Source organism: Lacerta agilis, chromosome 3 (genome assembly GCF_009819535.1).
Source record: "Lacerta agilis isolate rLacAgi1 chromosome 3, rLacAgi1.pri, whole genome shotgun sequence".
Taxonomy (NCBI): domain Eukaryota; kingdom Metazoa; phylum Chordata; class Lepidosauria; order Squamata; family Lacertidae; genus Lacerta; species Lacerta agilis.
This window is the reverse complement of record NC_046314.1, coordinates 63257310-63284254: the sequence shown is the minus strand read 5'-3', so window position 1 is coordinate 63284254 and position 26945 is coordinate 63257310. Positions and strand designations below refer to the sequence as shown.

Below are 26945 nucleotides of genomic sequence, written 5' to 3'. Positions count from 1 at the left end.
GAGTCAACTCTATTCAGGTATTTGGTACCTGCTCGTACTTGAGAATGTACAGCCATGGGTGCCTTACATGTTCTCCCAGCCCATGGGTGATAAACAGTCTAAAAGGTTGGGCTATGTGAGCATGGATGTGTAAATGAACAGCTCCTGCCCCAGGAACAGCTATCAATCAGCTCTGTGGAGGGAGCCATACCTACATACAGATGGACCTATTCAGATGGATGCCCAGATATGGCCAGCATGTGTATCAGTATTTAGATGGTGGTAACGGCTTGTGCTATCTCAGTGTTCCTTCGTATGTTTGGCATTTATGGGTACTAAACACCTGATTAGGGCTACTTACTACTTTCATGTGATAAAAGGGAGACAACATGATCTCAAAAGAAAAAAAGGAATGTAGTGTATTGAAATAAAAGGATACTAACTTAAACAAATGGGGGAGCGGGATCCCTTTCAGCTAAATGGGCCAGAACCATCTCTAGTTTGTGTTCAGTAATGTATAGGTTTGAATTACCAATGTCAGGAAATTGTTTCCAAAACAGGGAGTTCCAGCTACCCTGCAGGCTTGAATTGGAGAAAGGTGCTTTCCTGCTTGATCCCACAGATTCCATTTTGGTCTGTACCACAAGTGCACATTTTATTTATCAAACCTACTTGGAAAAGTGGGCTGCGGAAACATAAGGAGGGAATCTTAATGCTATTGGAGTTAAGTGACAATACAACAATAAGCTTCAGTCCAATCACAGTATTTCATACCTCACTTGATGAAAATATATGTGCAGTCCTTTAAGCAAGTAAACCTGAGAGTACTCTTTCTTTATATTTCATTGATATTTCACTGCATATTTCACATAATATGCCAGTTCCCGCCCCCCCCCTGCTTTTCAGCATTAATGCCATTCCTAGAACAAAATCAGAATTCTGGCCTACATGACTGGCTCTCATAAAATCATTGCCATGATTTCAGCATAGGGGCCACTGTTAAGAATGGATGCAAGGAAAAGCTAGCCAGAAATCTGCCTGCAACGTAAGTCAATAGCTTGACAGTGCAAAACTAGTCACTTTAAATTTCTCACTACACGATAGTTAAAATATACACACCACAATGTACATTACCAGTACAGGCAGCCCTATTATAACTTTGTCAGCATTAAGGCATAATGTTAGGAATAAAAAAAAAAATTTCAAGCAAAGCTGCTTGAGCTAAGACACTGAAATTTTTCCCTTAAGGACTGGACAATGTTCTGCTGATTAGGAGATGGTACCCTCCATAGGTAATCGTTCAATTTATCTGAATCACTACATGTGGCCAGGAAAGAGTCTGATGCCTTAGCAGGAGCCAGGGGCATATTTTTGTCACTACAAGTTTCTGAAGCAGCGCAATGTACATTTATGTTTGGATCCGAGAGTTTTGTTTGGTTGTAGAAACTCTCTAAATCGGAGCCCTCATCTTCAGATTTTATTTCAACATAGTCATCATCATCCCCTTCTCCATCATCAGTGTCTTTGAAGTTAGAAAAATAGTTCTGGGTAGCTATTTGTGCATTTGAGAGCAAGTTTCTGTTAACTCTAAGAATTTTTTGAGAATCCTGCAGAATCATTTCGGAGCAATTCTCAAGGCTCTGCTTTGCTCCATCACATCCTGCAAGTCCTGGGGTGGCACCTGGCACAGATTCTTTATAGTGTTCAGAGAGAAAGTTCCTGTCTGAATGCAGCTGCTTCTTGTCCATTTCATGTGGATAATTTATTGAATCCCCAGACTTGCTGGCCACAATAGAGGAAGATGATTGTGACCTGCTATACACCTGTGACTTTGCATTGCTTTCCCGTCTTCCTAAAGAATTAAAAACCTGACTGTGGTGCAAGTTCTCTTTGTTAGGCTGACTTATAATTGCGCTCCACCTTTGTGCAGGAATGTGCGGGCGAAGAGGAGTCTGAAGGGAAGGCACTGAGCAGGCCGCTGGCAACTGTCTCTGCTTTGCACTCATTTCCGAAGGGGAGCTTCTGGCCTTCAGGTGTGGGGCTTCCAGCCAGGGAGAGAAATCTGAGAGTTCCACATTACTGTATGTTGAGTGCAACCAGTCTTCTGCTCTGAAGCATTCCTCAGCTAACTGAGATGTTGACACTGGTGAGGAATACCTTATGTTTGATGGGTCTTGAGAACTGGTCTTTTGGGGTGAGGTTTCCCGAAAAACAATCTGATCGTAGAGCTGGGAATATTCAGCAATTCTGGCACCTAAAGACAAACGTGACGGAGGACACAATGGTCAAAACAAAGTTGCATTGCATATTATAAAAAGGCTGTAACATGGGAGTTAAATTTATAGCATAGTAAGGACACATCTTTTTAATAAGTCCTGTTGATTCTAATACGTCTTACTGACAAGTAAGCATGCATAGGATTGTAGCCGTAGCTACATTTCAAAATCTATTAGAGCCTTATTTGGATGTTATTACTACTATACACGGCGTTTCGAATCACCACAACGGGGTGAGCTCCCATCGCTCGGTCCCTGCTCCTGCTAACCTAGCAGTGCAAGTAGATAAATAGGTACCGCTCCGGTGGGAAGGTAAACGCTGTTTCCATGCGCTGCTCTGGTTCGCCAGAAGAGGCTTAGTCATGCTGGCCACATGACCCAGAAGCTGTACGCCGGCTCCCTCGGCCAGTAAAGCGGGATGAGCGCTGCAACCCCAGAGTCGTCCACGACTGGACCTAACGGTCAGGGGTCCCCTTTACCTTTACCCTTTACTACTATACAATTAAGATCACAGAGGGAGAGTGTGGGGTTGTAAATGCTGGCCGCCACCAGGCCCACACCTACACTGTCCACAAACTAGGGGTTTCTTTGTAAAGGGGGACATGCATGGGCTGCTAAGCTACCTGTGTGCACCTCCTCCAAAGGTACAGGCATTCAAAGTATTCAATGTAAGAATGGTTTAAAACAACAACACTGTCAGCATACCAATGGCAGGGCCTCCTTGTTTCTTCTCTTCCAAAATGGCTGCTAAGTCCTTGTGCCTTGATTTATGTTGCCTGCTCAGAAGTTGCTCTTGCTCTGGGCTTTTTACTTTCAAAAGTTGGTTTGCCTTCTTAATTTTTTGGCTGTACTGTCTTGCCATTGTGAAGACCCGGTTCTTTGTTTTATCCACAGCATCCAGTTCATTGTCAGTACTTTCTGCATTTGCACTGCACAGAATACTACTGGCAGTTTCATAAAGACTATCTACAAAAGCTCTCTCATTGGAGAGGGAAGATCTGTTGAGACTCATCAAGGAATTTGCTCTGCATGGTGTTTCCTTACATGGCGATGCTTCCTCCTCGAATCTGAGGTTGGCTTCACTCAACCTGGCAACTTTGTTGGGCAAAGCTTTAGGGAAAGCAGGTGTTTCTGGCAGTGAGAGAGGGGGGAGTGAATATCCCACATCTTTATTTAACTCACAAGTAGTTCTAGTAGGAGTGTTGTTGTCTATGTCATCTTTGCAGACAGGAAAAGCTGCAAGGACATGGTCTCTCGTCTTTTCCTCATTCTTCTTGATGTAATTCTCCAGGTCATTCCAGATTTCATCCACTTCCTCAGACAATTTGTCTGCAGCAGATTTGTGAGAGTGTGAATCAGAGTTGGATGAGCTATCCACTAAGCTCAAATAATCATGATCTAATGGAACACAATGATAGGGATTTTCATCTTCACTGAAATGGAGGCTTTCTTCAGAAACAAACTGTCGCAGGTGGTCACAGCATGCAAAATCTGTTTCCAGACCCAGAAAACTCCTCTTTTTGGAACACTTAAGGCGATCACATTTGAAATTTGTCAGTGATTGCTCTGGGAGGACTATGGTATCATAGATATTTTCCTCACTGATCCTTAGATCATGAGAGCTTACAGGTGGAGTTCCTCTCCTGGGAGTAGTTTCATTTCTGCTGGTAGAAATAGAGGTCCTGCTTTGAGGTGCCTGTCTTTTACTGAAAGCAATGTCTTGGTCTTGAGCCTCATAGAGCGAGTCTCTAGCTGACCCTTGTGGAGCACGGTCAGACGCTTCCCTCCGAGTGAGACCCATTAGTTTCAAATCTTCAAAACTTATATTGTCATAGACATGATCTATGTCATCAATAGTCAGTTCTTCTGAAGATTCTAGGTACACCTGCAGATTGTCCATGTCACTCCTGGAACTTTTTATTTCACTCCAAGTAGCATCCTGACCAAGGTCATTTTTTCTGTATCTTGAACCAGATGGAGAAGTTTTACTTTCCCCAGCACTGCTGGCCCGCCTCACAATTCTGTGAGAGTTGGAACTAGAAACGTCCCTCTGGTGAGCTAGTCCTACGTGCCAGCTGCAAGGGCGGCCCGAAGGCTCTTTCTCTTCACAGGCAATGGAAACCAAGTTGGATGTAGAGTCTGACGGTACAAACATCTGATAATCATCTTCGTCCTCTGTGTTCTCATGCGGGGGGCGTCTGCTTGGGAACAGGGCTTGCCGAATATGGTGGTCTGTCCAGATGTTTCTCACCGCATCTGTTCTACCCAAAATATTCGCCATAAATGTGCTGTTTGGTGGTGGAAACTGCCGAGATGGATGACCACCTCCACTGCAGGAAAATGAAAGCTTTGTGTTGACCTGGGAAGGTGCTTCATTTGCAGGCTCCTTTGCATTCTATGAAGTTTTGAAACAGAGCACACTATTAGTCTATGATCTAACTAACATGCAGAATCATAATCACATGTAAGAGGAGGGCAACCTTTACTGAAGTGGAGAGTCTCATTTCCTTGAGGGAAACTGGCTGGGTGCTACATATTGGTGCTGGACACAACTGAGACAAAAAGTGGGTGCGGACACCTCTTTTCCTTCTCTTTCTGCCTTTAATCCTCCCTCCTTCATCATTCATTCATCTCTCACACAAACCCCATGCACAAACACATACGCCATTCATCAACCATCCATTCTGCCTCTCATATACCCTAGCCATTCACAAGCATTTGTCTGCAGGCCCCTCCAGATGGTTCAGAACACCCAGGAGCCTCTTGGTTCCTTAGGCTACAATCTTGAACAGACGCACAAATGAGTAAGTCCCTTTGAACACAGTCGGTGGGATTTACTCTCAAGGAACCAGGGATAGGGGTGCACCGCATTATTTTCCTGGCTTTTTAAAAGCAAAATTTGAATGCTCCTCTCCTTAAAACCTCCTTTGAAACGCCTGCAAAAGAAGGCATTTTATTTCACACCACTGAATACCTTAAGTTGACAAATTATAAAATCACTTTTCCATAAAGACTGTACCTTCATTTCACATTTACTGAGATTAACACTTCTTCGTTTCTCAAAATTTTCAGCAACTTGACTGTTTAACCTTTTGCGGCCTCCTTTTGGTTTCTGCTGGGAATTTTGTTGTGTGGTCTGCAGAAAACAGAAGGGTTACAGTATGACACATAGTCCTTTACACAGAAAGACCTTCAGCCAAAGCCAAGTCTCAGAAATGTCAAGTGTTCAACAAGATACTGCATTATTACAGTGGAAAGGACTCTCTCGTGGGGCCTCCTAAGCTGACAGAGGTCAGCAAAAGGCAGTGCGCTAACACAAAATGTTTGCGACAAAGGACATATATTTTGCTTGTTGCAGGGTAGATGGTGGGCTCTAGGAAGAGTATCCTGGAAGACATTGCTTTCTGATTGATATGGTAGCTGTGAAGCCATCACTCTGAAAGGATGAGGCTTCTACATTTCACGAAGTTTTGAGTGGTGGTATTTTCCTCTCAAATAAATGTACAACTGCTAGGAACATATGCAAGTCTTGTTACAAGCTCAGAAAGGCTGCCTGAGCACAGAAAGGGAAAAGAAGAATGGCCCTTGGCGTCTAGATTTTTTTTTTAAAAAATGCAACAGATTATTACTATTTTTCAAAATAATATTATCATTTTAAAATTATAACCATGTAAAAATATTTTGTACAAATGTACACAAGTGGTGTATATTTTGTATAAATATACACATGCAATATTTTTTTTCAGTATGAGGAAGACACTGCAAGGGAAGATGATGAAAATTCACACACACAAACACACACACAGACATGGGTGGCACTACGGTCTAAACCACAGAGCCTAGGGCTTGCCAATCAGAAGGTCGACGGTTCAAATCCCCGCAACGGGGCGAGCTCCCATTGTTCAGTCCCTGCTCCTGCCTACCTAGCAGTTTGAAAACATGTCAAAGTGCAAGTAGATAAATAGGTACCACTCCAGAGGGAAGGTAAATGGCGTTTCCGTGCGCTGCTCTGGTTCGCCAGAAGCGGCTTAGTCATGCTGGCCACATGATCCAGAAGCTGTACGCCAGCTCCCTCGGCCAATAAAGCGAGATGAGTGCCGTAACCCCAGAATTGTCTGTGACTGGACCTAATGGTCAGGGGTCCCTTTACCTTTACACACACACACACGCACACACACTCACTCAGTGTATGCATTTCTAAATGTGTTTATCTAAACATGTGCATTTAAAAATGCTTTTTAAACAACAACAACAATAGAAAACTATCACAAAATTTGTGGAAATGAAAATCCAAATAAATACATTCCAATTCACACACTTCCAATCTGGGAAGTGTAGATCAGGTAGGTTCGCATTGGAATTAACAGAAATCAATCCTTCAGGCACCAGAAATTTTCATCCTTTATGTACCCATATCTGACACACACCCTACTGTTAATCTTTCCATTTCACAAAGCAAGTTGGCTACCTGTTCAGTCTCTTCCTCATCATCAGCATCAGTCTGATCCATAACACCAGTGAGGGCGTTATCCTCTTGGTTGCTACTATAGGCCACTTCATTGGAGTCCAGTCCTTTGTGATTCAGTGAAAACTTTTTCCTAGGACTGAGGAGGGCTTCAGCCTGAGATAGCAGGGTTCCTTCAATACTGATCCGCTTGGAGGGAAAATATATATTTATATGAAGCACCAGGTTGTATCCCTCTCATTTTAAAGCTATAGCTAGATCAGCAGCTATTCTGATGTGGGTGTGTAGCACACACACACACACACGCAAATATATGCATATAGAAATGTGCACACACACACACAAACCACACATCATGTATTTGGTCTCTCTTTAAATCATCTGTCACATAGCTTTTATTTCTCAGTAGTAGACACACAATCCTTCTGAAGATGACACACCGATGTATAGGAAATGTATGTGGCTTAATATTAGAACACAGAGCAGTAAAAAGGAAGTGAAATGACCACTAGTGCAGAAGTAGGGATATTGCTCTCTTCCGGATGTTGTTGGGCTCCTGTTCCCATCAGCCACAGCCAATGGTCAAGAATGCTGGGAGTTGTAGTCCAGCATCTGGAGAACCATAGGTGGCCAATTTCTGGCTTAGATGCATCAAGAGAATATGTGGTAGGCAGCACTACTTAGTCTCTTTGGTCTCTTTCCCCACCCTTTGTTATGTTCCAAAACTGCCCTACCACTATACCCAAAGGGCAACAGAGCTGGGATACCATTGAGGGGGGCAAAGCGGGAGACAGACATGTTTGACACATGGCACATAATTGATCATGTTATTGCATAGCTCTATTCATTTCAATGACGACTGCACAGGAAAAACTCCAGGTGGATTGTTTGCATGTTATGGTTTGGAAAGATTTCCTGCCTCAGGTATAAAATGCTGTATGCCAACCCTGAGCTTATTGTTTGCAGTTGCACACAACTGGAGGCAGAGAAGGGTAAGACAATGACAGCCACTAGGTGGCAGGCATGGATAACAATCGTAAGTGGAAAAAGGAAAACAAACTGTTCTACAGTTTTAAGAAGTTTTCAGTACTTCAAATCTAACTTTTTTGAAAATCACTTTCAAGCCACTAGGGATTGGGAGAATGATATGGCTTACCTTTTTCGGGTCTGGATCCATTTCTGAAATTATTGGTGGGAAACAAAAAACAAAACAATCCTAATTATCACTTAGTAAAAAAATTATGTTCCGCATTTGTGGAAAACAGGTTTAAGTCTAAAACACCTGTTGACTTAAATGGAAGTTATAAACCAAAGTACTGTGTTTAACATGGGCCCCATCGATAGATAAGGCAAGCATGCTTGAACATTTTTGTAATAAATTTCTCCTATGTGAAAAACTCCCGCTGCCATTCAAAACTTAAAGATTTGCCTGCTGGTTTTTGAAGGTTGCTATTTTTGTGTGTCAGATATTTGACAAATCTGACATTTCTCCCCTGACAAGAGATTGAACACGACTCAACTCCTCCCCAGGACAACAGTTTTTTTTTTAAATTTACATATACTTAATCAAACACTCAAAGGTGCCACATGATTAGTAATACTTAATGCATAAGATCACATACAGGACACACTGTAACTCACCACTTGGCTTTATGATTTTATGGGCTCTGGATGAAGGTTCTGTGGGGAAAACACATGTGCTTTTGTTTAAAATGTTTATGCTGTCTCCTGATTTAAAAGATATTATAAAAAGTATCCTAAATAAACCCAACTACAACCAACAACAGCCAAAAGAGAAACAGTAACACCCCAGGAAAACTTAGTAGACTGCCCTGGACTTTGGTTTTACACCAAATTATATGTGTTAGTCAGTGCCAGGCAAAGAAGTTCTCAAAACAGGGCTTACACCAGGGATGGAGAACATGTGGCCTCCAGATGTTGTTGAACTTCAACTCCCATCAGCTTCCGCCAGCATGGCCAATGGTCAGGAATGATGGGTGTTGTAGTTTGCTAACATCTGGAGGACCACAGTTTCCCTACCTCTTCCATAGGGCTTGGTGCTGCTATTGAAAAGGCACAGCATAACTCACCACTTTTCTGATGGTGGGGGACCAGGAACTACAAGGACTTTTTTGGATGACTTGACTGTAAAGGAATGCTCATATAGGAAACCACAACAAACTATTTTATTACCTGACTTCCTTCTCACCCTCTGTGGGGCGATTCCTTCTTTAGAATTACTCGATGCTTTCATTTCTCCTTCTGGGCTATAATGGAATCCTGGGTGATCTATAAAGAAATTAGAGAAACAATATGTAAGTATGACTTCATACCGTACATCAGGTGAGCTTTTGGAGAAGACTTTATGATTACAGCGTTACATTTCTCAAGGCTTTGTCACAGTGAAGTGCAACTAAGAAACAAAGCCTAGAATAGGACAATGCAGGGAGAAGCAGGCTTGGTTTTAAAGGCTGGAGCAGGCATAGGCAAACTTGGCCCTCCAGATCTTTTGGGACTACAACTCCCATCACCCCTAGCTAACAGGACCAGTGGTCAGGGATGATGGGAATTGTAGTCCAAAAACATCTGGAGGGCCGAGTTTGCCTATGCCTGGGCTGGAGTCACCTAGGAACAATTTGAGAATGCCCCGATTGTTCCCAAGGATACTTTTCAGTTTTATTTCATATTAGTGAATGGCTTAGAGAGGGATGCTTGGGAAATGTCTTGGGTACCAACATACAAGCTATGTAAATGTCTTTCACTCCACACACAATTTTGGAGAAGACATTCTGCATGCATAATAGCAGTCCCTTGGAAGGGTGATATTAAAAATGAATTGAAAAGACAGCATAGCTCATCATTAATTAAGAATCTCAAAACACAAGGTGATGTACGAGCTGCCAAACTTTCATAAGCAGAAAACTTTGATCCTGCTTGTGGTTGCCAATCTTTTATATAAGGGAAATAGAGAGTCACACTAAAAAACACTGTTGCCAAGACCAGTTGCTGTTTAGTCGTCTTAGTTGTGTTCGACTCTCCGTGACCCCATGAACCAGAGCATGCCTTGGAAACTCTCACTTTCTTCTCAAAGCTTCTCCTTTTTAACTCTCCATGGAGTTTTCTTGGCAAAATACTAGAGTGGTTTCCCAGTTCCTTCTCCAGGTGGATCACATTTAGTCTAAACTCTCAGCTATGACCTGTCTGTCTTGGGTGGACCTTGGAGTTATTCAAGCCCCTTCGCCACGACAAGGCAGTGATCCATCAAGAGGGCCAAAACCAGTACACAACCCTAAAACTGGGGTGGCTTAGCTCTATGCCGGAGGGAGAAACTGTCTCACTTTGTAGAATTCTCCCCAACAAGGAGTATAAAAGCTCTTCATAAATACACATGGATGTAGAGCATTGCCTATCATATAATTTTGCTAGTTCTTATAAGTTCAAAAATTAATAGGCTATATATTATATAATCTTACTGAAATTCCTTACTAAGTCAGGTGACAACTTCAAAGGGTCAGGTGACTGACACTGATAGCGTGCTTTCAAAGGGACTTGCTGTAACCACCAATCAGGCAATGGGGAACTGCCTAGCAGAGTCAATCCCACTGGGCCCCACTGGCAACACCAATCATCCAAACACTATTGCTGTTCTGCAGCCGTGTCTGAAAATATAATTAATTGCTACTAGCAAAGATTCTCCGTTACGGGTCCTTTAAACAGTGGTGGTAGCAGCAACTTTTCCTGAGTGTGCTTCTTGTACATTCTCAGTAATCCTTACAAGAATTCTGTAAAATAGGCCAGCAATATTATTCTCATGTTAGAAATTTGAGTTTAGACACTGTGACACACGGAAGGCTACCCAGTGAGTTTGTGGCTAGTGTATCTACCTTACTGAAACAAATTGTACAAGAGGAAAAGTATCCATGTTCTTATTCAAAAGCTCTGAGCCAGAACCAGCATTGTGACAGCTAAGATTAATGTATCCAGTTGTCTATTACATATTTCCCCCAGTTTTTTTTAATAAAAAAATTAAAATTAAAATGAATAGTTATATGCAAATATACTTACAGATAGCATCCATTTCAAGAATTGCTTGCTTGGCCTGAAAATACAACAACACAAATATTGTGCATAAACTATATGAACTTGCTTAACACCTCAGGTCAGCAATGGTCCTTCCCCCAGACAATGGGCCCTTGGCTGGTGAACCACCACACCAACCCTTCTGAAACCTGAAAGGCAACATTGGTTTCAAAATTGCCCTGATTCAAGTGGACTTGGTGGAATGCAATTCATGTGCTGTTTATCATAATGTGGCTACCCAAATGCGTCTATCACAGAAGACTAAAATACACATACAGTGGAACCCCGGGTTACACACGTGATCCGTTCTGGGTCACCGTGCGTAACGCGGGTGTGCGTATCCTGAATGCACAAAAAACCCCGAAAACCCGGAAGTAGCGCGATTTGAGCGCTTCTGTGCATGTGCGAAGTGCGCAGAAGCGTTCTACGCATCCGAGGGTCCTGCGCACTCCGGAAACGCTTCCAGGTTGCAGCCATTCTTAACTCGGACGTCTGCAACCCGGGGTGTGCGTAACCCGGGGTTCCACTGTATTTTATTTTTAACATATCAACACTCTTAAAAAGGCGCCAAGCGAAAAGGTTCCTTTTTTAACCAGGCCTTTGGTTGATTTGATAGACATCCTATGCCCTTTTTTAAAAAAAAAGTTTTGGGGGTGTTATTTGGTTGTTCTTTTTATTTTGATTATATATTTTGTGGTTTTATATTTTGATTTTGTTCTGTGATCTGGCCTGAGACCTCCGTATATAGGGCGGTATATAAATTCAATCAATCAATCAATCAATCAATCAATAATAAATACAAACAAACGAACAAACAAATAAGGCAGTTATTAATATTTTACCTTAGCTGGGATTTTGGCAGGGTGGTTTTCAAGAATTAATCTCTTCAAGTGAAGAATCCAAAGGCGCTTATCTTGCTGTGATTTAGCCTGTTACAAGTTGCAAGAATGCAATAAGTTATAGCTAGAGATAAAGGAGTGAAGGTAGGTAATACCAGATAATAAATTTAGCAGAGTCAAGGGTTAAGCGTGAAGAAGGCTCTGACTTCCAGTAGATGGGATAGGGCAGAGATGGGGAATCTGCTGCCATCACCATCATCTCTAGCCATGCTGCCTGAAGGGGGCTGAGAGTTCAGCAACATCTGAGAGAGTCACAGGGTCTCCCATACAAGGGTCTATACAGCTTTCCACAAGAAAGGTCAGAAATGTCTTGGCTCCACTACATCCTTCTACAGTCATCAGAATAAAATGCTTTTAGTATATTTCTGAATATTATTCTATGTCTGGTAGCTGACAACAATTTATAAAACCAAATTTAATTATTTAACACAATTGGCAACTAACATGAAAATGATGAGACAGCACAGCTGAACACCACAGGCTGTAATAGTGCCCTACTTCCTTGTCTTTCCCCCTCTATGAGCTTATCATGTTGCTCCTGTGCAGATTAGTGGTTTGGGCAGGATAAGAATTACTTCTGCATAACCAGTATAGCATGCTGTGTGGTGCAGGGCAGGCTGGGTTGCTTGTTCCTGAAGAGATCTGCTAGAATGGGAAGCAGGCACTGTTTCCATATATATCTGTATCTATTCACCCACAAAACTCATCCCATTAGTCATTTTATTTTCCAAGTCACAGTAATGTTCATTGACCTCACTATACTTTTCTAAAATTGTCCCGTGGTTTCCTCCTCCAATAATTAACTAACATCAGAATTGAGGCATATTGTTCAAATTTCAGTGAAATAAAGGGTTTCCAAAATATTATTATCAGTTTCAGGCACACGAGCAGTTTCCAAATCCCTACTTGTCTAATTCTCAAAGTGCAAAAATGAAACAGAAGCTGAGGGCCAAACTAGATGTGCACTTAAATAGGTAGAATGCAGTTACATCTTTTGTTTTTTCCTTCATTAATTACAGGGGCTAGGGAGCCCAAATCATAACATGGAGCCAGCTGGATGAAAGCGAAGAGATCATAGAGATCCTAATGAATACCATTCCTCTCTCCCAACCTTAGGAAAAATTCCCCATTGGTGCAACATTTTAAAGTGCATGTCCAGTTTGCCACTTAGGTTATTAAAAGCAGCTCCTGTTCCCACTGCATGATTGCATTAATTTGGGATTGTATTGCTCTCCAAAAGGAAGGGGGCAATTGGATAGAATGAGATCATAGAAAATAGGGCCTGGTTTTCCTGCAGAAACCTGGAAGTGGAGTACTATCTATGTGGTCAAACTTCAGTTACAATACATAGGATACATATCAGGAAAATTATATCCTTAATAACATGTTTAAGAATGCATTCAGTATGTTATGGCTTTTAAATACCTGAACAGTATGTTGCATCTTGGGATTTTTGTAATGGAAGACACTAAAGCTCAGAGGCTCCTTTGGTATGACTTCCACCAGCATGAGATTGCCACACTGCAACAGAGAGAAAGGCTTGTCAGAGGAAGATCTTGTGCACAGAATGGGTATTTATATTTTGGACATTTTGAAATAGACCATTTCCTCTCCTTTGCAGCCCTTGGGCTGCTTGTTCCCTTAGCCTCCCCCTGCAAGTACAAACAGACCTACCAAGATATGAGCTTTGTAGGTGAAAGTCTCTTCCCTCTTCTTCGTAATGAGCAGCAGCTTGTCAAAGAGGAACAGAGTGCGCTCATTCTTGGCTCTCTGGATGCGGAATGTTCCTTCCAAAACCAACTCGCCGTAACTAGCAAGGTCCGGTCCCTTCCAGTTAGTGAGTAAGCTTTGTATCTCCTGAAAAAAAGGGGGGAGGGTGGGATAATGAAGCAAGCACATTAAAAACACAACATTGGGAAATATCACATGGCAAGTGCTGTGTAATGAAGCCACTATCATGTTCCTCTTCTCTAGTCAACCGTGTGAAAAAGCACTGCTTCTACATCAGGCATGACTAACCAAGGGCCACATTCTCTGTAGACCTACCTTCCAAGGGCCACACCCTAGCAGTGGGCGTGGCCAAAGTGGGCATAACCTTTTCACATTTCCTTTCCCTCATACACACATACGCACCACCAAACATACAGCAAGAGCTCAGGGCAGCAGAAATGGCAGCAGGACTACCACAGGCATTGTGATGCAGACACTGCTGCAAACCCCCAACCCCAAAACTGGTCCTTAGACCAGGAGGCAGGCCTTCATGTGGTTTCAGAACCCTAATGCAGCTTATGACCATTTGCAAGAATGTGTGTGGATCAGGTCCCCGGGCAGAGAGTTTGCCTCTCCTGTTCTACATGAACAGAAATAATACTACAGCTGTCTCACGGTACGTTGCAGCATACAAGCATTTGTCATATGATAGGCAAACAGAAATCTATTTCTAAATGTCAGAGTTGGCAGATGTGTCTTTTATGACACGCAGCCAATTTGCACTCCATTGTTGTCCGATTATCTTACATGGTCCCCTAGAGATGATGCATGAGAGAAGGTTGGCACAAGGAGAGAGTTCTTAGCAAGCCATAAGGTCAGACGTTAGAGGGGAAGATGGGCCACTATATGGAAAAGAATAGGAAGAAGGGGAGGGTGTTTTATAATGGTGCAAGATGTAAGAAACTACATATGTGATCAAAGGGTCTTTGAAGTACACAAGAAGTGGAAAGTACTGGCTACTTTTCCATCCAGCCTGCAATTGTATACTTCCTGTAAGTTTGCATATGGTTGCTCTTTGAATTCACATTAGTCCTTGCAGTATCTTTAGTTACATTATCAATGCAAGATGTATGCCTGAAACTCACAAAGCTTAACCACAGCAACTCAAATTATATTCATTAGAGTCACAGATACCATAGAAGTCACACCGTATGAGATCTGCGCTCGCCCAAATTAAGAGTTGCATTGCTTATGTGAATAGATTCACCAATAGGATTTCTTCAAATAAGCAGAAGTCCAATATGACGTCTGAACCGATCCACAACTTGGAAATATGCATTTGTGAGATGTTTTGGGCAGTCATAAGCCATGTGGACAATTTTTTAAGGCTACAAATGAATCACTGACTGCAAAGAAACTGGGTGGGTGTACAAGGGAAACTTCATCTTCTGATAGGGAAGGAAGATTTACATTTGGGTTCTGATCTCTCCAAAGAAAGCTTGCAAGCACAATTGTGTCTCTTGTATATTCCGCAGACATAGATTTCAGAGGAACCTCTCAAGAGCACTTTGAAGGTACTTTCACATGTAACAGATAACACATCCCACAATATTAATTGGGAGTTGCCATGGTTGAGTGTGATGCTTTAAAATATAGGAAGATCAAATTCAACATATGTTAAAATATGTTGTTATAGTTAGCATGCATAGGAAAGCAAAACCATAGCCATTTAGAATGCTGGTACCCAATCTATATAAATCAGAAACCAGACAGAAAGATAAAAACTACTAATATGGAAAACTTGTCAACCCACCTGCAGCCTGACAGCATGTTCATGTTTCCTCTTCATGTCATTAATATGCCACGCCACTCTCTGCATCGTATCTATGGCTTCTAAAACCACATCATAACCTTCAGTGTCCTTGTCAAGGTGGTTTTCTATCTCCTAGTAAATAAACCAATGAAGAGGGAACTACTTAAAACTCCTAGAGGTCTGCAAAAATGTTATGATGGTGAACTACGGTTAATAATCTGACACTTAGCCCCTTCCAACTGCAGCTCACTTCTTTTGTCTCTACAGCAGAGTACCCTGGTCTATAAAATATGCAGCACAGAACCCCTTACCCTGCATACGAGAGATTTTCCTTCAGCCCCATTTCCCCACTGATAGCCACCTCCATTGTATATGTCTCTTTTCCCTTTTTCTAAACCCCTCTTAATTCCATGATCCTGATAATGTATAGGCTCTGTGTTATACTGGGATGGAGATAGAAAAGCTGGACAAGACTGGCATATCCTCCGCTAACAGCAAGCACATACATTTTGTGACTGATCAAGCCCACCAGATATGTATTGTGACATACTAGGTGTGTGACATTCTGGCCATTTTTGCAGTCTCCAGCAAGCTGCAAAAAATAGGCAGCTTGCTGAGCCTTTGATGGGCTCTCCTAAATGGCTAGAGGATTGTGTTTGATTTCATGAGCCATAAGTAATATAGGCATCCTTACAGCAACAACATTACTCTGCTGCGTTATAATAGCAGCAACAAAGCAGAATTTACCGTATTAACATTCAATAAGAGAAATGAGTCAGTCATTCAGTATGCTTTCTTGCCTCTACTTTTGGCTGCAGAACCTCAGTTTGATAATTACATCCGGGCATCAGACTTAGGCAGACACTACAAATTAAAATTTCTGGACTCTGAAATGTAGTTATGGGTATAATCTCCTAATTGAAAGCACATGATAACCATTAAAAAGAAACCAGATTTCTGAAAATATTGTTAAAATCATGGGAAAGAAATGAAGAGATATGTTCTTTCTCTACCACCATGCATGCATGCAAAAAAAAGGGGGGGACACCTTTTTGTTGAGCTTAGATGACTTCATACAGGCCCACCCTCCTCACCAGCTGCCCTTGTCTGGAATTGAAACTGCACATTTAAACACACCAGCTAGTCCAAGAGCCCCAATGAGCATAGTATGTAAAGACATACAGGACTGCACTGCATTCTTTTCATGAAAATATGTATAGGACTGCACTGCATGTTTTCTGAAGAAGCTGTAGCTTCAGGGAAGAAGCTGTTTGATGAGCACAGGAGGGGAGAAAGATAGAGAAAGGGGAAGGAAGGGTTGGAAATTCTGCATCTGCAGAAGCCTAGCATGTCAGGGTGAAGGCTAGGTTACAGTACTCCTTTCTGGCATATGAGCTTTCATCAGAAAGTTTGTGCTTGATTGTTTTTTGACTGCAGCACAAAAGCCTAGCTACACATTAAGTTATTTGCACTCTTCAGCAGGCCTCCTTCAAACTAGGCACTTTAATTTCGAATAAAGAGCAGCTGCAGGGCCCCATGTGAAATGGACTGCCACCCCATGCCAGGTTCCTGTTGGCTATCCGAAGAGGAGGCACTTAAAATGACAACGTACGTGCAAAAGAAGGTGATACTTGAGTATTCGCTGAACAGGTTTTAAGAGGTAAGATCCTAAAGGCAGAGAATGTTGTAAAGCTTCTTGTCTCTCTCTGAAAAACTTCGCCAGGGACTTGTTCCTCATGCACTCTGTAAGTACAGCCACTGACCTGTAAAACAAATCAATAAAGCTCTCAGAATTATTATTATTTTTTAAATCCTATATTATACAGAATTCCACAGCTTTGGTTGCATGATAGGTCCCACAAGTGACTGCCTGCTTAGGATCAACTTCAAGCATTATGCATTTCTTGTGCAAGATAAACAGGAGTGTTATGTGAAGTTTACAAACTTGTGATTGCCATGCATGCATGCCACACAAGTAACAAGTCTTGGCATCCTACTTTCAAAATAACTGATTACCATGCAACAAAATTAAAATAAGCATAAAATTACTTGCTTGCATTCTCTAATGGGCAAGGAAGTATTCATTCTCTTTGCCCTACTAATATCATCCACAAACAGTAAAGCATACCATACGGATTAAATGTTAGTCTGAAGCATTATGGTCACATTCTCTATTCACCACCTTTCAAATGATAAAAGGGAAAGAGCACACACAAAAATGAGATACTCCTACCTTGGATAATTGGTGCAATACTGTGTATATATGTGGAACTCTTCACTCTGTATATAAGGAAAAGGGGGGAAGCTGATTTAGTATATTGATTTTATTACAGCTCCCTAGAAATTCTGGAACCAACACTTATTTGAAAGCACAAAAAATCCCAACCTATTACAATTTTTTTTAAAATTACTCTTCCCTAACGATAGGCATGTAATTCATGAGTTTTATTCCAGTCTGCATGTGATTTGGATTGGAAACTGATTTTTAAGTAAGTTTTTGTTATTGATACTTTTATTATTTTTTAACTGCTTTGTAATTTCGCAATTCATAAATGAAATAAATGTGTGATCTAATAAGAACCAACAAAGCTGACTTGTGCCAAGTTTCCCTGCAGCCATTTCTTATTTGCCACAGGCAAGTATTGGTGCTATACAGAAGCTTATTTGAAAGTGTACATACAATGCCACCATTTGGGGTTTCCCCCCTGTATAATCTTCAGGAATAGGGAACAGGATTTCCCATTCCACACCTAATGCACTTGTCACATAGTTCCAAACACTAGGAGCAGCTCCTGGAGACTCGAGAACAAAACAAAAACAGACTAATTCTGTAATTTCAGCAGTTCATAAGGTCTATTTCATGCAAGCCATTTTGCTCTGCACCAACTTCAACATACATTCACATGGAGGTTGTAACATGCAAATAAGATGACTGCAGTTACAGCAAGCTCATACTCATCATCACAACTGAGGGAAAGGGCTGTCATAAGTGCAATTGGCTTGCGAGTCGATGACCCGCCACCCGCATGGATTAAATAAGACACAAGGACACATGATTTAGGTTAATGGGCAAAATAAGGCCACAACTTTACTGGTTACGGCATGTGAGTGGTATTGGCTTAGGCATTGGACAAGAGCATAACGCTTGACTCCACCCCATCTGGCGGGAAGTCACCTTAAGGTTAACACCCAGTGGGAGGAGCTTGTTGATGCAAATACAACTGGAAGCTTCCCCTGACATCACCGGTGTCGTGCCACGGCCCTAGCCACCACCAGGGCATCGGACAGGATCCACGACTGCCGGATCCCTTTAAAGGGATACCCCTAGGGGGGTAGGTGATGGCCCGAACCTGACCTCCAACACACAACACATATTACATCACATACTGAATATTCCAATGCCTAACTGCCAATACCATAAAGTTGTGATGATCTGCTACGAAGGAGGCGAAAAAACCAAGAGACCGGTGCCAATTTACCAAATGGATAAAAAACTCCTACCAGGCCCCTTGGGCAACCAAGGCGACCAACCGAAGTCCATAGCAAGGTCAAAAGCCTATCAAAACCTAACGGGAGGGAGGGCAGGAGATCCGATGCACGCAGGAAGCCGAATGAGGGGATTAGCGCTGCCGAGACTGCTTGAGTGCAGCTGGACTCCACCCCACAGCTAGCCCTATTGGCCAGGAGAGGGGCTGGGCGCGGCAGTGGAGAGGGGCTGACGCAGGGAGCCGAACATGCCCCCCCCTGCAAGCACGGGAAACAGCTCCCGCTCGCAACTCCTCCCCACTGAAATGAGGAGAGGTCTTAACCCATGAGCCCCCAGTTCACACCTTGTATTTGTTTAGGGCAGTCGATGCCTGAAGATGATCACCTGTTGCTCAGTCTTGTTCTGATTGGGGGGTGGTGATAAGGATTTCTGGAGTGTTTCACAGTTTGTGATAAAGTGAGCGATAAGTGTGTGGTAAAACATAAGCTACCTACCTTTTCCCCTTTTGGGATTAGTAAAAACTCCTTATCCTGCTTAAAATGCTATCCAGTGACAATCCACCCAATAATTATGGAAGATTACAGCTGAGCCTCTGCTGATATTTTATCTTTTACTTTAGATGGGAAGACTTATAGCTATCTTCACTGGCATGACACACAGTAAGCTTGCATCACAGCCTATGACATGCACATGCTTTTAAAAACAACTCCAGCTATAGCAGAAACCTGCAACTACAAAGAACTAGTAATCAAGTGAAACCACAATCTGCAACAGAGACATTACAGTCTGTAATTCACTGGTGAAATCCAGTCACATTCTAGTTATCACATGTAATGGGGCAGGGGCCTACCAATGGCTTCTCAAATGCAGAATTCAATATTAAAATCACACCCAAACTGTTAATAAGAATTTAAAAAGGAAGAAAGTATGAAAAAGCAGAATATAGCAGTCTAGCTTACAATAACTGTGCTTAGATTTCATAGTTATTAAATCATAATGTTATGAGTTGGGGGGAGGATGGGCTGTATGTTGAGACCCTTCTAAGTTCCATCAAACCTGCACTTCTAGTTTGCATTACTATAATGTATTCCTGAACCTGTAGCAAGATCCTTTGATGTTCAGCAAGAGTTCAGAAACATGGCCAGCAGAGAGCCATAAATACTGTAGACCATGAAAGTGTTAACGTCATGCAACACTTAAAACATAGAAATCTGTGTATATTTTATTTTTAGGTGTAAATATATATTTCCAGATGATTCTACTGTGTGATGTTTCACATGACAAATAAAATCTCTCTTGTAAAAAAAATAAAAAGAGGGGGTGAGCAGAGGATGCGAAACAGATGCAGTCAGCTCACAACTGCCTTAAACTTTCCCCTTCTGATGACCAGCTGAAAGGACAAAACTGTCCTCTTATTTCTGAAGCTAAAAGACATAAAGCCAATGGACCAGAGTCAAAAGTTTGGACATTTGCTTCTCTTAAAGCACAGCACTGTTAGTTCAAATGCCTCAGCCAACCACAGCTGATAAGAAGAAAGAATGAAAAAGGATGTTCCAATCACAAAGCCAAGAAAACTAACCGTATCCACACTTGAAGAAAATAAGTACAATTCTTCTGAAATGCAATAATGCATTTGTCACTTGAAACCTGAAGCAAAATCCAGACTGAACTGAAAACATTTACGCTGCAGAGCTTCAAGTTTCAAAACTAACTGGCATTTGTCAGTATATTTGCAACATGGGTGGCATGTGGGACGTGGGTGGCGCTGTGGGTTAAACCACAGAGCCTAGGGCTTGCTGATCAGAAGGTGGGCGGTTCGAATCCCTGCGATGGGGTGAGCTCCCGTTGCTCGGTCCCAGCTCCTTCCAACCTAGCAGTTCGAAAGCACGTCAAAGTGGAAGTAGATAAATAGGTACCGCTCCGGCGGGAAGGTAAACAGCATTTCCATGCGCTGCTCTGATTTGCCAGAAGCGGCTTAGTTATGCTGGCCACATGACCCAGAAGCTGTACGCTGGCTCCCTCGGCCAGTAAAGCGAGATGAGCGCCACACTCCCGAGTCGTCCGCGACTGGACCTAGTGGTCAGGGGTCCCTTTACCCTTTACCTAAGGAGAGCCCTGCCCAAGTCCCACCACCACCCAAGAAAGTAAACTTCCTGATGTGACTGGGACATAAAGTCTTGAATTATACCAAGACTTAATGCATGGCAAAAAGTAGACAGAGAGGGGAACTTCCAAGTTTCCTAGACTGCCCATTCTAACCTAACCCGTGCTGACATTCCTCAGGTGCCAGACTGATACTCTTAGGGTTGCTGACCTCATTTCCTACTTGCTATTTCTTCACCCTCACCAGCTGCAATTGTAAACTATGGCATGGCTGAATCAGGTGGAGGAGGCAAGAAGAAAATAAGTGTTAACTATGTGTTTCACAACTGATATTGCAACATGGCAACATAAAGCAGGACCCCATAAGGACATTAAATACAGGGCCTAAAATTACGTAGCTGCACCTTGGTCCTGATCAGAATCAGTGGTTGAGACCACATTGCCACCCACGTCCATAATATAAAACATGAGCAGTCACGGTAAAAGAATAAATCCTACTCCAAATACAAGAAACAGCTGAGAATAGCACCATGTAGAATACTGGTGACTTCATCCACCATCCTCTGAAGCAGAATGTGGTTTCCAGTCCACATAGGCAGGTTGCAAACCTGGCACATTGGATAATCAAATATGAATTATAGGAGCTGGATAATTATGTGTAGTCTTTGCCCCCCCCAAAAAAATTGTTAACAAAATTATTTATGCAACTCATTACTCATACCATGGGATACCACATATGCAATAGCAGAAATGTACAAACAGTCCACATGTCTTGAGAGAAATTCCCATCCACCATTGCCACTTCAAAGGTTGTGGGAAGAGAGGCATTAGAGATAGTCCTTTATATGTGAACCTAATTTCTTCCTGTTTACTCAAAAAGGTTTCTTATATCAGTGTTTTATAGTAAATGTGAGATTATGTCACACACCACAAAAATTAGAATTACTGACAAATACGGAATGCAACTGTGGATTTTTTTAAATCCTTTTGACAAATGTGTTCTCAGTCTATTTTATGACAGTTCTAGAGGAAAATATTGAAAATATTAAAGATGATAAATATAGCTTTAGCCCAAAGAGATGAGTCACATTTGCTTTTCTTCCTTTAAATGTAATAATATACAGGAATTTAGCAAAAGCTGTAATGATCTGAGACACAGATGTACAATTGTACAGCTCTTAATCATTTCAATAAGTCTGTCCTGGTAGTGATCTGTGAGGGAAAAGGAAATGGTCTCAAAATATTTTCATAGTTCTTGATCTGTTCAGAAATATTTAGGAAGGGAAGGAAATAATATATTTTAATGTCCATTAAAAATATTTCTTTTAACTTTGAAAAACTTTACTACACAGCTAACTCAGTTGCAGACATTCGGGAATTGACTGAATCATCCAGAGTTTTATATTCAAAGAGGCTGTAATATGCTATAGCTCAGATCAGTATCAAGAGGAAAGCAGTATTACTCACCTTAGAAACAAAACATTCTGCTATAGCTACAGGATCATTTTCACAGTTTTCCAAATCTTGCAGAAGTTCACTAGTTGACGCAAAGAAAGAAGGAAGGAAGGAAGGAAGGAAGGAAGGAAGGAAGGAAGGAAGGAAGGAAGGAAAGAAAGAAAGAAAGAAAGAAAGAAAGAAAGAAAGAAAGAAAGAAAAATTGCATTAAAAAAATATGGAGAACGACACACTGATATATACCATCTACAATCAAAATAAGCATTGCACTTGACATAATATTTGAAATAAAGTAGCCTGATTAATATTATGTCTTGCTATAGGGCTAAGTCCTCATTAGTTATTGGGGTTACTAATATTCTAACACGTCCTTTATTCTTGCCCTATCAATAAATTATGCAGTGTTTGCCTTCGTTTGCCCAACATGCCTTCACCATTTTGCTTGTACTCTTGCCTCTACCACAAATTCTGTCTTTCATTAAAAGACAGCCAGTTCTTGTCTGTACTGGCTACAAGAAAGTGGGGGCATGGAACTTGCACACTTCCACAGTGGTGGAGGAAGCCACAGCTGGGGGGGGGGGGAGGCAGCAGGTGAACCATTTGGGCATACCTGGGGCGGCCCGTACCCACTGCACCCCCCTTCCTCCGCCCCTGCGCCTCCATACTGCGGCTCTTTTACAAACATCACTATGCACCTTTCTGCATCTCTGTCTCTCTCTTTCACACACAGAGAGTATTGTGTAGCTTAAAGACAAACAAACCTTGAATGGAAGGGGGCAACACAAACATGCATAAGGGAGGCCTTCCATGCACAAGCACAGCGATCCATGCACATAGCACCCATAGTGCTGCTGTATATTATGGGGCCACATGCCTATCTCTCCCTCTCCTACTAAGGAAGGATTCTCTCTCTAGCCACCCCGGTTGCTACTCCCTTCTCAATTGTGTACAAAAACCCTTGAATCACAACGAGGAGAAAAAAGGTAAGTCACTGCGCTGCTTACACTACTTTGGAAAGGTGGAAGAGAGACAGCAAAGTATAAAATTGTTTCCTGCACCAGGCCATACGCTCAGACAACCCTGCCCTGTTGTGTTTTATAAGCACACTCTGGTAGCCAAATAGATTTTGACATTAATTGTTGCTGTAAGTGGATGCATGCTTATTTTTAAACAAAACTGAGTGGATAATTAGCAGGGTAGGTTTATAAGCTTTGCAGCAGATTTAGAGGCACCAAAGATAATCAGGATTGCCACAGTCTCATTAGTGTGCTGTGGGGAGGAAATATCAAAAGCATCCATCAGTAACTGAACTTACAGTTACAAACCTGATTCTTTTGCATTTGACTTAGCAGTGAGGTTGTTGCCAAGGAGCAGGCATAGGCTTGCAACATCCAGTACAGACTAATACAGTGCACACAGTTGTGCTTTATCTCCACCCCAACTGTTTTGATTTGACTGTGGAAGAAAGAAGCATATGTCTCTGTGTATCATATTTAGCCTAACCTTCGGCATGTGATCCTAACCACGGTTACTCATAAATATGTTCCACCGACTTCCAGGGAACTTTTCCCCAGGTAACTGTGAAAACAATCCAAGTCTTATTGCATGCAGGTTGCATACAATGGGCAAGTTGCTATATATTGGCAAGGAGATGAATGGCAGATTCATCCCAGTGAGACAGGGAATGGCAAGCATTCACACAGCTACACAGTTGCTTACGATGGGGAATGGTGCTTTCGGTTGTGAAAATAATGTCAAACAGCAACTCCAGTGAGGAACCTACCTCACTGTATGTTCTTTACAATAGGAGGAAAATGGGTAAATTCTGGGCATTAACTTAAAAGGTCAGTACAGTTGTGCTAAGGGGCATCCTAGTTATTTATCCTTGATCATCTCATTTGAGTGGGTTCCGGGCATCCCTTCACACTTTGTCTCACTAGCTATGTTCTCGTTCCCACATTCCTTTATTTAAGTCATGGCCTATTTAATCCCTGTGCTTGGTGCCCACAGCTCTGTACTCCCTGTTCCTGCTTACAATTACCCTTTCCTGAAAGAGTTGCATGGTATTGGGGAGGGGGGCTGTTTGTAAAAATATTATAAGGTCCTTGCATCCCAGTAGGATCAAGACATTACAGAATAGTAAAGAGAGGGAATCACTCCTTTTCTCCCAGTCCAGGCAGAATGTTAAATTTTACAAATGAAGAATAGCAAGTGGCTTCAAAGAATTAATAATCCAAAGCTGACTGTCATTTTTCAAATGCCTTGACAAGTCTGTGCTGTGCCTAGTGAACTTCAGGCTGCCAAAAACTGAAAAGGAGACAGACATGCAGTAAAAAGTCTAGCAGCCAAAACCACTTAGAGGGCCATTCTTTTACATGTCTTTATCTTTTAATATAAATTTCATGTTTGTATGCATTGCCTGGTACTACTTAGCAAAGGCTTTTTTTTTTACAAGAAGCCAATGGGTCAAAGTAGAGAAATCACTCAATATTGCATGTCTGCAGAAATGACTAAAATGTTTTTAAAAGGGGCATACATTTAAAAAGAAGGGGCAGAACCCTATGCTGGCCAACTCTTGATGCAAGATAACAGTTATCTATGCCAGCAGCACTTTACACTAAAACCCATATTAGATCTTTGACCCTGTATTCCATCGCTCTTTAATACATAAGCTAAATATGAAGATGCAGCACCATTGCAATACAAAGCTACATCGTCAGGTGCTTAATCTCTGGAATAGAAGAGTAGTATTTGTGGGCGAACAAGTGCATGTGCACACACTGAACTGTTTTGGGAACCAACTATGGAGGACTGTGTACCTTTATACTATCTTCAACTACAGCACAAAATCTGACGAAGTAATGACTGGGTTATTCATCTTGTTATCCCCCCTCATGCTTTTCAACATCTATACGAAGCCACTGAGAGAGATCACCAGGGGGTTTGGGCTGGGTGTTCACCAGTATGCGGAAGATACCCAGCTCTACCTCTTCTTTAAAACATGCCTCAATCCCTACCCATTCATATGCAGGGCTTATTCCAACGGCAGTGGGAACTCCCGTAAATGTCTTGTGCTAGCATTTATTTTCACAGCACAGCTACCTTTGGGAGGACTTTGGTTTGAAGCACCCCCCCTATTTTAGTATTACTTTATTATTTAATCTGTTGGGGGCGAGTGCACGAATGAACAAAAGCTTTGATTTGTGGTCCCCATATATGTTTTCATTTAAGTCGAATATTTACTCACCTGTTGAAATGGTAGATGTCTTTTATGTTTCCAAACAAAGCTGATCGTTCCTCCATCCCCAAAGAGAGTTTGGATTGGTCAGTGATACAATCAAGGTAATCCTATGAAATAAATGAAAAGGGTTGTCTTAAACATGTCTGCTCTTTTCTTCCTCAGTAAATGGAACTATCTTTAATTGTGGAAGAGGAGTCTGCTCCAGATCGATTTCACTTTATATTACACTAATCCCTTCAGCAGCGCCACACTGAACAGTCCTTCCATTATGGAAAATAACAATACTTATCTGTTCACCAATACTAAAGGAATAAACCCCAAGACGGAATGCTTTGCTGCTCAGACTGCGCACTGCATGTTTTTCAAGCTGCAAACGTATTCAGATTTCACCCACAGTGACAGCTTAATTATCTCCATTAATTACTCAATAAGGTCAATGACATCTTCCTACATTAAACAGGGTTTCTTTTAAAAAACAGCATAACGTATCATCACTAAAGCACATGCACTTCATACAGATAAGAGGAGACCTGGAAAAGTATTACCATATTTCAGAGCTATTGAAAAAGCAACTTTAAAACCCCCAAACACAATATAAATGCAATATAAACGTCCTGGTTCCCAGTTTATAAAGAACAAGGTGTCTCTTCTTCTGCAGCCCCCAACTGGTGTACTAATGAGAAACTGCATGTGCTCAGGAACGTATTGCAGAGAAGATTCATTTGCATGCTATTTAGTTGCGGAGATTACATTTTAGGTCACACAAGCAAGAGAGCTATCAACCAATTGGGGAAGATTTACTTTAAATCAGTGATTTGCAGGTTACCAGACAGGCCCTTCTAGAGCTGCAGTTCCGAGAGTGGTTTAACCAGTGCTTTTTTTCTTTAAAAAAATGTTTAGGGGTATTCTCATTTTCCTACTCATATTGAAATGCTGCTCTTCAATGGGACCAAACTTAGATTCACAAAATACCCCCCAGGAAAAAAGCACTGGGTTTAACAATCCGCCCCTCTTCATGGGGAACTCTGGGAATGACAGCTCTATGAGAGGAATAAGGGTCTCCTAACAGCTCTCAGGATCCATACGCAACTACAGCTCCCATAATTATTTGGGGTAAGCCATGATTGTTTAAAGTGGTATCATATTGTTTTAAATCTATGGTGGTAATGGGGTTTTAGTGTGCAAACTGAGTCCATTGAAAAATACTGCTTCAGGAGGCTTTGAGTGCCAAAGCTCTCTCATTGGTGTTAGAACTCGAAGCCATCAGAATATGTACAAGTCATCCCTTGATATTATGATAATCAAATACCTGTGTGAACTAGCATCAAAACTACTATTTAACACAACAACAAAAGGCCTAGTGTGCTTCCATAACATTTATAAAGAAACTCCACAGGAGGAAGGAAAACAATAGACTAAGAGTGAGAACAGCTGGAA

General features: G+C 41.8%; 1 protein-coding gene across 4 annotated transcripts in view; it reads right to left on the bottom strand.

The window, feature by feature from the left end:
* Positions 1 to 613: 613 nt before the first annotated feature.
* The window catches only part of PLEKHG1 (pleckstrin homology and RhoGEF domain containing G1), a 99918-nt gene continuing 73586 nt past the window's right edge, over positions 614 to 26945 (bottom strand). For all 4 annotated transcript variants that reach the window (XM_033143987.1, XM_033143986.1, XM_033143988.1 and 1 more), the window contains 16 exons: positions 25515 to 25615; positions 22280 to 22349; positions 17456 to 17502; positions 16835 to 16985; positions 15223 to 15354; positions 13374 to 13556; positions 13125 to 13220; positions 11643 to 11729; positions 10786 to 10819; positions 8914 to 9009; positions 8362 to 8400; positions 7877 to 7899; positions 6724 to 6909; positions 5275 to 5391; positions 2961 to 4650; positions 614 to 2233 (listed from right to left, as the gene is read on the bottom strand). In XM_033143987.1, the coding sequence (XP_032999878.1) occupies positions 1182 to 2233; positions 2961 to 4650; positions 5275 to 5391; positions 6724 to 6909; positions 7877 to 7899; positions 8362 to 8400; positions 8914 to 9009; positions 10786 to 10819; positions 11643 to 11729; positions 13125 to 13220; positions 13374 to 13556; positions 15223 to 15354; positions 16835 to 16985; positions 17456 to 17502; positions 22280 to 22349; positions 25515 to 25615 (4104 nt within the window). In that variant the 3' untranslated portion in view covers positions 614 to 1181. The remainder of the gene's footprint in view (positions 2234 to 2960; positions 4651 to 5274; positions 5392 to 6723; positions 6910 to 7876; positions 7900 to 8361; positions 8401 to 8913; positions 9010 to 10785; positions 10820 to 11642; positions 11730 to 13124; positions 13221 to 13373; positions 13557 to 15222; positions 15355 to 16834; positions 16986 to 17455; positions 17503 to 22279; positions 22350 to 25514; positions 25616 to 26945) is intronic.